Source organism: Octopus bimaculoides, chromosome 29 (genome assembly GCF_046866305.1).
Source record: "Octopus bimaculoides isolate indiv1 chromosome 29, ASM4686630v1, whole genome shotgun sequence".
Classification (NCBI taxonomy): Eukaryota; Metazoa; Mollusca; class Cephalopoda; order Octopoda; family Octopodidae; genus Octopus; species Octopus bimaculoides.
In genome coordinates this window covers 6,610,112-6,622,254 of record NC_142956.1, presented here as the reverse complement: position 1 = coordinate 6,622,254, position 12,143 = coordinate 6,610,112, and the positions used below count along the sequence as shown (strand labels likewise).

The following is a 12,143-nucleotide window of genomic DNA, read 5'->3' as shown; positions in this document are numbered from 1 at the left end:
AAAATGCTGAGTCAGGCCCCACGATGATTTTCTTTCTTCGGTCTCCACTCTATAGTAACCATATAGTAACAAAACATGTTGCTCTACAGTAAGAAAAAATTGAATAAATAAAACTTGAATAAATAATAATATTCTGAATTAAATAGAATTTGCTGCGTCTAGATTTGTGTTTCCTCCCCTACATTTATTTTGTGACCTGAAAGTCCAGGCAATGATATGAATCTAGACAACAAATGTTTGAAAACCTTTTCTAATATTGGGAAGAAAGCAAATGTTGCTCGTGTAACCAAGACAAAAAGTATGTCACATACTGCCTAAAATATAAAATGGCAGCGTTAAATGTTTTGATTAGACGCACATTAATGCTATCGTCTTAATCTATGTAGATGTTTTATTTATTATATCATAGAACATTCTCTCACTGAAACATCGAAATTTGGAAAGAAGTACACAATACAAACGAACCAATGTCTTGTTGATATATTTGCACCACATGGGATCGTCACATTAGTTCCTACTTTTGTCATTGGCCAGTAGAAAGTATGACTGTTGGTTGATGTTGTGTTTTCATTACAAACCACTGAAAAAGAAAGAAAACGCTAATATGAGATACTTATTAGGGAATTCATTGATGTGGTTTATATACTGGAAATGAATAGTTATAATAGTGTTGTTTGTGGTGGTGGTGGTGGTAGTTTTAGTAGTAAATGTAGTAGCTGCAGCAGCAACAGCATCAGCAGTTATAGTAGTAGTAGTAGTAGTAGTAGTAGTAGTAGTAGTAGTAGTAGTAGTAGTAGTAGTAGCTGCAGCATGTAGTAATAGTAGTAGCAGCAGTAGTACAATTTGGATGTGCTAGCTGTTCTTAGGCCGATGATATATAATGATTTCTTAACATATTTTGTGACAGACGCAGACAAAGATGAAAACCTCCGAATATATAACGAAACACACTTTATAATTTTATGTAATACTTGTAGGGAAAACCAGGCTTAACCTAAATAGACTTTTAATTAATTCCCTCAAAAGTGGCTCATCAATTCCAAAGCTGCCGAAGAACTACATTCTGACAATTGATGTATAACAACATCCGATTCTCTGTTCAATACAAAGATAGGCATATAAACATACGTTTATATACACATATAGCCATGCGTATGTGCTAATATTTTTTACATCATGGAGCAATATTACATGCAAAAGAAATGACTGGTCACAATGAAGGTATTGGCTCGTAGCGACTGTTCAACTGATATCGGTGTTAAAATGTATTGATAGAAAACTAAACGAAGTATAGTGAAAGACCTGATATCATTATTCGGCATTGTGTAGATGTGTTTTCTTTGAATTAGTGTTCACTTAGTATGAACTTGTAACTTTCTTGTGGGTGTCGATTATTCTCTAGTTCAGAAATATACCGGACTACGATGCCCAATGAACTTTTGATTCTGAGGGCATCTTCCAGATATTTTGCTTTTTGAGCTTATGAAAGTATAAGAAGACATACATTTTTCAGCTAAGCATGGCCTGATTTTACTTCCTTTCAGATATGTCAGAGTGTTCCTGCATCTTCTATGAGTTTGGTAAGAATTGTCTTACTCAAGAACACAACATCCACCACCGTCTGAGAATCGAACTCACTATATCATGATTGTGAGCCCGATGTTCTAGGCACTGAATCAATCACCTTCACTTAACAATGAATAGGTAACTTATTATTCGAGAATGTTTCAAGAGGAACATCTGATAAAGACAACAGCCATGAATTGGGACAAGATTTTAAGACCTTATATTAAATAAGTAAATATTATGCAAAATATGTTATTGATATTTAGAATTATTCTTCGTCTGAAAAAGAAAACATGAATAAATGTCTAGCCGTGATTGCTTCTAACTAGCAATTAAAGCCAGAAATATTCCGTACAGTTTGTAGGCAACAAATTGACAGAGTTGTAAGGTACGTCATGCGAGACTGCTTCATGCTATTTGTTCCGATTCTCTGAGCCATGATTTGAAATTTAGCTTAACTCATTTCCAATTCTGTTAAAAAATTACGAGTTAGCGTGGGGTATTGGCGTAACTGGGTACTTTGCGATTCTACTTCAACAATATTGTCCTACTTTGTCTCCAAAAGACTTAGATACACAGAGAATAGGTAGAAAACACCTATCTCTTGTAGAAATTTCCATAAATCAAACTAAAATGAGTAAAAGATTCAGCTGACAATGGAAAGAAGAAAAAAGAACATTATAAATAAAATCACAAAACACATTATTGACTTGAGACAAAAGGTGAAAATGTGTGTTGGTGTGTATATGAGTTGTGTGTGTGTGTGTGTGTGTGTGTGTGTGTGTGCGTGTGTGTGTGTGTGTGCGCATGTTTGTTTGTGTGTGGGTGTTTGTATTTATGTGTGTGTGAGTATTCTTAATAGTATTACCCTATTATGATGCTGATGACGACGACGACGTCGTCGTGGATAATAATTGTGATGATGATGATTGTGATGGCTATAAAAATGGCAAGAAACGTACTACTTACTTTCACCAATCAATTCCATCTCATCTCGCTGAATTCCCAGATTACCTAATGTCTGTGATGTGTTCAAAGCTTCGGAAATTTGTATCGAAACTTCATCTTTAGTAATATTATCTGTTACTGAGCAATTAATACTAAATATCTCTTTCTGTTTCTCTATTCTGAAATAGAATAGTAAAAGTGATTAAAACAATATAATTAGTTTCAACAATGCCTACCACGATATTTCATTACATGAAAATTTTATGAATCGAATTTTATGAATCTAAATTCCACCATTCCCTGCTACTGCTTGAGTAGACAAACTTTTCTTTATCAAAAATGAATACCAATGTATAGGATCTGATGTGTATCAGATAATAGTTTCTATACTTCGGGAGAGATTCTAACAGTAATATATTACGTACTGACGTCAATATAACCGCCTAGGACATTGCGCCATGTAGTGTACATGGCTGTGCCTGTATTACAAATCAGGATATACATGCATACACACGCATATGGATGTGTGTTGTTATTGTTGTTGTATGCGTGTGTGTATTTTTTTATCCCTGTATGTGATATAGACATTAATAACATATGCAATTTAACAAGTAACGATCTATTTGAAATATAATCCATGACGTACGATTCATTGCAAATGTTTATTCTCAATTATACGTGGATATTCTGTTAGAAGAATGTTCACTGCAGTATTTACGATCAAAGAATCTTTCATATTGTTATTTTGTGCAGAAATATCTCTTGTTTGTTTATCCTCAAAAGCTATAGCGCCGCGACCGCAAATTCAGTTGATTTTGATCTTCATTTATCTCCTCAGTGACGGACATTCTACTGCTAGATATAGCCACTACTCATCGCCGCACTGACGATGTATAGAAAACCAGTGTCAGAATAAGCAACGGTGTCTTGATTAGCCAATTAGCTTGTGAAAGAATATATTGTGAATACATCATATATATATATATATATATATATATATATATATATATATATATATATATATATATATATATATATATATATATATATATATATATATATATATATATATATATATATATATATATATATATTTATATTTATATTTATATATATATTCTCTTACATGCTTCAGTAATTTAACTGAGGTAATGATAGAGTACTCCAATAGTCGAACAGTTCGGCTCCAGGACTTATTTCTTTTAAGCCTAGAACTTATTACATCGGCATTTTTGCAGAATCGAACGCTAAGTTATGGTGACGTAAGCACACCAAAATCAGTTGTCAAGCGATGGGCGGCAAACACAGACATACAGACATATACATATTCAAACACACGTATACATTTATATGTGTTTGTGTGTATATATATATATATATATATATATATATATATATATATATATATAGATAGATAGATAGATAGATAGATAGATAGCTAGATAGATAGATAGATAGATACATAGATAGATAGATAGATACATAGATAGATATATATAGATATATATATAAACATAATTAAGGGATTACCAAACAGTTGCTTCACCACATACCGAAGTTCAGAAATAGCAGCTAAAACTTTTTAGCTGCTATTTCTGAACTTCGGTATGTGGTGAAGCAACTGTTTGCTAATCCCTTAATTATGTTTATAAATGTATAAGAACTTTTAAATAAGTTCTCCACCGATAATGGTGTTTACATACCGAAGGGCTTGGTAAAAATTATTAATTGTTAATTAATTAATAAATTAATAAATTGATAAACCTTTACCCTTTTAATTGTAATAATTATATATATATATATATATATATATATATATATATATATATATATATATATATATATATATATATATATATATATATATACATACATAAATACATACACACATACATAGATATGCGACGGAGTTCTTTTAGTTTCCGTCTACGAAATCATGTAACAATACTTTGGTCACCCGAAGCTACAGCAGAATTCTATTTCCCAAGTTGCCATGGAGTGGGAATGGACCCGGAATCACGTGGTTGGGTAGCAAGTTTCTTACGACAGAACTACACTTGTGCCTATATGTTTATCTCTCTTTGTCTCTCTTTCACTCTCTCTATCTCTCTCTCTCTCTCTCTCGATATATATATATATATATATATATATATATATATATATATATATATATATATATATATATATATATAAAGATAGATAGATAGATAGATAGATAGATAGATAGATAGATAGATAGATATACATGGAACTATACTGTTTTCTCACCGATCCTTCTCTATTTTTTCACTTTCACCGTTTTGCATGTATCACTTCTTTCTGTTTTTTCTCTCTTTCTCTCATTGCTCTCACGTGTCATCGTCCATCTTTCTTTCCCTCACGTGACAACCCTTCTTTTCCTGCACGATGTTCTAGGCAGTGGACATCTTCTATTTCTCTCTTCTCTCTTTTCTCTTTTCAAAGAAAATATTTGTCTCAGGCGTTCATTATTTTCCTCCCGTTGTAGTCTACTGAGGTTCAATGTTTGTTTTCGTTCGGTTTCCTTGTATGTCTCCACTGTTCTGTTTTGTTTCCGATTTGACCATCCATAAAATCAAAAATTCGGAGACTCCTTCTCGTTGAATGCTTGAAATGAGGAGTAGATTGGCAGCCGACAATCGATGAAGGATCGTTCTCGATGCGCATGTCCTGTTTACCGTGTTATATCTCATTGTTTACGTTATCTCGGTTGTTTTCGCACTTAATTGTGCTTACACAGTTGGTCAGGTCTGGTACACATATATGCTTATATATATATATATACGCAAGAAATAAGTTTTGCCTCTTTTTAATAAGACAGAAGCTTTTATAAGACTGTCAAAAAGAAAGTGTTCAATGGAAACTGAGACAGAGAAAAGAAAAAAACCGTTTATTACAGAAAATACATCAAATTCGAGTCCTCGCTTCCATACATCTGATCATATATAAAAATACAATGGCCTTTAACATACAAAAAGAACACCTACATAACAACACAGAAGGTAAAAAATATATATGCATATAAAAATACAAATATATATAACGGCCGATCAAATAGGTATATACAATCGATTTTAACGCGTGTTATGCGACTAAAATCCTAAATAAAATATGCTCGACTAAAAATATTTTTTTACTCCACACAATTAAAAATATGTCAAAAAAGTTCATTTCATTAAAAAGTTATTTTGAAAAAAAAGGAAGATAAGTCGTATTAGTATTAGTTATAGGGATTAATAAATCCTGTAATTGTAGAAATCCTAGGTTATGTCCCCTTGACGGATTCTCTGGGATTACTAATACTATATATATATGCATTGTTAAAGAACAGGGTAAATTGGATAGGTTGTACATAGGCAGTACTGTTAATTTTAAAGCGAGGTATAGAACCCATATGAATTGAGTTGCTTCATTGAGTTCGGTTGTTAAACCAAGTGGTTTAACAACCGAACTCAATGAAGCAACTCAATTCATATGGGTTCTATACCTCGCTTTAAAATTAACAGTACTGCCTATGTACAACCTATCCAATTTACCCTGTTCTTTAACAATGCTTTGGGCCTAGTGATGAATTCGTTGTTTTGCCTACGTGCTGTGATATCTGTTTGCTGTTTTTCCCCTACTTAGGTGCGGAACAAGTAAAATAATGCAGACGCCCGAGCCTGCTAGATCCGGGACCTACGCTTCTGTAGCCAGCCTGCCAAACAACGCTGCCAAAGTTAACCTTGAAATTCAGGAGATGGTGGTGGTTGAATGCATAGTGGAGGAAAGCAGACAGTTAATACAGTGGGAGGACGGAAAAAAGCACACCGCGACGCCATTGAGGTCGGACAAATGGGTTCTCCTGCCAAGCTGTCTCGGCAAGCTTGATGCGAAAGTCAGGATTGACAGGGTGCCTCTCGGGAGAAAGGAAATATGGTTTATAGCTGCAATTTTAACGAATTCGGACGAAAGGCCAAAAATTTACATTCTACAAAAACCAAACAACTGAACTGAAGGGGTTTAGGAATCGGAAGTGACAATCAAAGCCACCGAAAATGACATGGATGGAATAGGCGATGAAATTGAGCTACCAGAAGATATAGCATCATGATTGGGAGTAGAGGGGAGACCTCCCACTTACTACCACTGTAATACGAGGGGGTCACATAAAAGTAAATTGTCCGCAGGTCAAAGATGAACAGCCCGAGGGAGAATACCAGAATGAGGAAGAAAATAACGATAGTAAAAACACTGAAACAGCAGACGAAGAATACCAGGAAGTACCAAGCAGGAAGAGGAGGGAAGCGAGGAATTCACCGCCTAAAAGATATAGAACACATTCTCGCTTCTTACAGACAGTTCAATTGATACACAATAATATAATCACAAATTTGTAAATTCAAGTTACATTTATGTGACATGAGTGTAATTTCATCAGAAGAAAAAATATGTACCTTTGGATATAATGCGGACTTATTAATTCATTTAAACCTTGGGAGAGGCATTATGCCGGTAATAAACACACGCACTGGTTCAGTCCTTTATTAATTTATATAGTTTTTTATTAAATTATTTCATTGCACTCTTGCAATCTCTTCAGTAACTTGTCTCTCCACTTCCATTTATTTTGAATATATGATCTGGCGTTGTTTTGGCGTTGTTTCGAAACTGTTTGGTATGAGCATGTGAGTGTGTGCAAGCTCGTATGTGTGCACGCTCATATGTGTGCACGCACTTATGTGTTCGTGCTTATATGTAAGTATGTGCGTCCATATGTGTGTTTGTAACAATTTCGTTTATATCAGATCAGATAGAGACTTTTTAATTAATTTATTTACGTTCATATTCCGCATCATATGTGTGAACAACACATGCAACCACGGGCAATTGTAAGGCCCTCATCTACGTGTATTTGGTGTTTAAAATTGGTTGCGTTTCAGTTATGAGGACCGACTCCTGTATTTGTCGCAAAGATGCGTCACCGGGGTGTCTAGACAGGATTTCTATGTTAATTCTGTCCAGTACACCACCATGTTGTTCTTTGGCATGCTGGTAGAGCACCGAGGTTTGTTTTTGATTATTATAGTCCCTCCAATGTTCGTTTACACGTTCAGCCAAACTTCTTGCCGTCTCACCTATGTATGTGGTGTTTCTGTTTTTACACTCACCATCCATACAGCTTATTTTGTAGACTACATTTCTGGCTTTGCAGTTGGCACCAGGACTATTTTTGCACACAATGCAACTCTCCTCAACACACCTTGTTCTTCTGAAGGGATATGTTTTACATATTATTGATCTAATTGATCTCCCTGGTTTTTCTATAACATTTATCCTCAACTTGGTACTTTTGAGGATTTTTCGAAATCTGCGGGCCAGTTCTCCGTGTGGCGTGGCGTCCACAAACATTACTCCCTGGAACTTGTCGGTATTGTACCACGTGGTCTTTTTGTTTGTTTTGTTACTAATCCTTTGTAGTCTATTCCACTGTTTGTTACGGTATCTAGGTTGTGTTCCATTTGTATCTTTGACAACAATCTCCTCAAATTTCTTGTTAGCTCCTCTGTATACCCGGATTCTATCTTTCTGGCTGTATCCCGAAAATTGCATGCGATGCATGAAGTCTTGAATATGTTTTTGCCCCTCCCATGGACCGCACAGGGGGGATATGTTTTTCATTATTCTAACCAAATCGGCTACTAATATATTGATTTTCACACTGTGTGATAGAGCCGAATTCTTATGGATAACATACTTTGAAGATATAGGTTTCATATAATGTGAGTGGAGGATTTGAACTTTGTCATTAATTGTTTCTAGCCAAAGTTCTGTGTCAAGTACTGGGAGTCTCATGTTTAGGTGTCTTGTTGGGTAATCTATTGTTACTTTGATGCTCTGGTGTATTGTATTAGCTATATTCTGGATGTTTTCCATCACGATCTTCTCGTTCTCTTCAGTCTGAATGTTTGATGGTGTTTTGACTACGATGTTAATGTCATCCACATATCTCCCGTATAGTTTGAGTGTTATTGAGTGTTCTTCGAGAGTTGTTTTCAGCTTTTTGTCCCACCAGGTCATGAATAGGCTTGCCACGTCTCCGGCCACACTGACACCAATAGCCGCTCCCTGGACCTGCATGTATAGTTTTTCATTGAATTTAACTATATGGTTCTGCAGGGTGGTCTTCAGACTTGCACCTACAGCATGTAACTGCTCCCATGACCTGACAGATTGTATTATAGGCAGTATGGATGTAGTATCTCTCTGTCCATCCATTGACATTGACTTTGCCGTAGAGAGATGTGTTGAAATTATTTCGGTAAGTGAAGTAACCTTCCGTGAAGTGAACACGAGGGAACTAGGCCTCCTCCTAAAGCTCGTTTATAATAATGAATACTTAGATCACCACGACCTAACTAGATTCTGCCCCACCAGGTCAGGACGAGGTAGACCACATACGATCACATCAGCTGCTAGAAAAAGCACCGCAGAGCGTTGGAAGGGATGGAATACACCCACCCACGACCCAGAGGATAATATCCAAACACGAAAAATGGTTTATTTTCTTTTACCTCATCCTAGCTCTTTTCTCCCCCACCCCGTGAAGCTCGATATATATAACATACCCTTTCATTCTACACTCCACTGGGCCTATGGATGAGGGACGATATATAGAACCATCCACTTCATTCTAATTCAGCTAAAGTTCTATTTTCGATCGATCTCCTCCTCATCTTACACTCACCACTATCAATCATTTCATTCGTCTAACCACTTGCGAAACTCTCTAGCTCTACCTCAGCCATTTATTACTAAATCTCTCTGGCTTTTTTTCTATCTGACAGTTTCTACACTTTGTGGTTTCTATTCGATGATCCTCCTCAATCACATATTGTTTCGCTTTTTTAAAATTTTCTTTACCCAGCACGTTCAACCGAATGTCTGGTACCTAATAAAGGATAGTCCTGCAACCCTTCAACATAACAGTTCTTATCGCCTTTACAACCGTCGCTGTCCCTGATTAACTCCAAATAAAAATCATATCTTTTTCGTCTGATTTCCAATATTCCTTCTCAGAATACTGACTCACCTCGCTCTCTCTCCTCCTCTCTCTCCAATACCACCAACTTACTACTTTAAATGTTTTCCTCTTCTCAAATGTCACCCTCTCACATCATTATATCTTAAATAATCACATTCTTTATTCTAATCTTCTTCAATCATAGCGTTCCCTTTAATCCTTTTACTCTTTGCAATTTCAAGGCGGACTCTCAAGTGAAGGGGGCACAAGATCATCAATACCCTTTCAAGTACTCTATTCAATGGACACTTTGTACAATCGTGGAAAACATACCAAAACTGATGATGATGATGATAATGATGACGACGGCGATATATGTATGTATACACCTCTGTCCACATCCACGTGTATTTAACTCTGTCTGTCTCTCTCTCTCTCGCTATATTTATATATATATATATGTGCGTGTGTATATATATATACATATATGCGCTTGTTATAATATTAATACAGGCAGATGGTTCATTGAAATTATAAATTTGAATATTATATGTCACATGTACAACATTGTTATTGTACAATTTGATGCATCAACAAAACACAGACCACTTGAATATTTTCATCGCAAATAAAACAAAATTTTAATAAACGTGTTAAATGCCCTTTTACTTACCCACAATATTCAACTTCGAATGCTCCTGTCAAGTTTAATAATTCATGTTCCATCTGCAATAGTCATATATACATTATTTATGGGCAAATTAAGAGACATGACTCAATAATGGATTGAGAATACAGATTTATTTGTTATGAGTTATAATCAAATACACACACACACACACACACACACACACACACACACACACACACACACACACACACACACTCACACATATACATATTTGTATGTATTCATGTCTGTATATGCAAACGTAACAGAATTTTCCTTTTATTTATTTCTCTTTCTTTAGTGTAAATCTTATATAACCTGCTTGTTTGCTTTTTTTAAAAATTCGAATTTGCTTTGCATATTTTTCTTTGTCATACGTTGTACGCTGATGTGATTGGTCAGATTCGTTTCTCTCTTCACTGAAATTCTTCCTCTCTTGGATGACCTAATCTTCTCGGCGACTACATCTACCAATGAAAACACATTGGTTACCGCCAGCCTGGATCGTATTGTGCACTGCTGTCGATGTGCATATATATATATGTAAATATATATATATAAAAAATTATAATACAGGGTATCAAGAGATACCACCACGCTGAAAAAATAGCAGTCAAATCCTGACTCCAAAACCACAATAAATGTCCGCAAAGCACGATTAGCGAAGACGAAGACCAAATAAACCAGTAAAAATAAGATAATTTCAAATCCTGGATTTCTGGCTTTGCATAAATGCTCTGCCTTCATCAGTGAAATATACTCAAGTACTGCGCTGATATCCTGTCCGGGATCGCACGAGAAGTTGTTTAGGCGGGCTATTTAAGCTAGTCGTGTGCATAGGTGCATATATATGTATGTATACGTCCGTTTATGTAAGTATACTGTTTATATGCATGTATTTGTATTTATGTACTTGAGTATATTTCACTGATGAAGGCAGAGCATTTATGCAAAGCCAGAAATCCAGGATTTGAAATTATCTTATTTTTACTGGTTTATTTGGTCTTCGTCTTCGCTAATCGTGCCTTGCGGACATTTATTGTGGTTTTGGAGTCAGGATTTGACTGCTATTTTTTCAGCGTGGTGGTATCTCTTGATACCCTGTATTATAATTTTAAATAATTATTACCTTTGATGGTTTTTATTCCCATGCTGACCACTTGATAAGATCAATATTTTAAATACCGATCTTATCCTTATTTATATATATATATATATATATATATATATATATATGGTGGTTGTCTACTCCTTAAACAGAGTTTGACCACCTCCTGCACCTACACCTTAGCCCTTTCATGGCGTCTGATGTGGCTTTTTAAACCAGAGAGTGTTTTGAAAAAACACCCACACAGATTGCACCTCTGATTTGCACTACCAATATATGCAAGTAAGTTCTGCTCATTATGGATCCTAACATGTCTTTTAAGACCCCCATTGGATTTGCAAACCCTCTGGCACACACCACATTCAAACGTGTGCACAGACATATAATCAGAATAGCTGGATGAGGTTTGTTTTCCATGGGTTCGCAGGTGAGATTTGGGGCCAGCCAAGGACAGACATGGTCTGTCACAGACTGTGCACGCAAAAAGGTCCTTGTTATTCACCTTCTCAGTCTTTACATTTTTCCTTAAATATCTCTTGAGCCCTGCTTGCATCATCCTGGCCTCTTCAAATGCTTTCACTCCACTCCACACCCATATGTCAGGTCGCTCTTCAGTGCTACTGGTAACATGTAATCCAGTACAACCTGTTGCATGGTCGGGTCGTCGGCGACTAAACTGGTAACCCCACCAGGCTTGCTTGGTGAGGAGGGTGTTGTTGGACACCCTGCAGGACGAAAAATAAGACCTGTCAAAGGGCGGATGAACTCCTGAACAGTCAACGACCATCCAACAAAAATCTGTAAATATGTATATATATATATATGTATGG

General features: G+C 35.8%; 1 protein-coding gene across 3 annotated transcripts in view; it reads right to left on the bottom strand.

Annotated features, from left to right (window-relative positions):
* The window catches only part of LOC149130320 (uncharacterized), a 148,204-nt gene that overhangs the window by 65,813 nt on the left and 70,248 nt on the right, over positions 1 to 12,143 (bottom strand). For all 3 annotated transcript variants that reach the window (XM_089345181.1, XM_089345182.1, XM_089345180.1), the window contains exons 22-24: positions 10,209 to 10,261; positions 2,536 to 2,693; positions 466 to 580 (exon numbers count right to left, since the gene is read on the bottom strand). In XM_089345181.1, the coding sequence (XP_089201307.1) occupies positions 466 to 580; positions 2,536 to 2,693; positions 10,209 to 10,261 (326 nt within the window). The remainder of the gene's footprint in view (positions 1 to 465; positions 581 to 2,535; positions 2,694 to 10,208; positions 10,262 to 12,143) is intronic.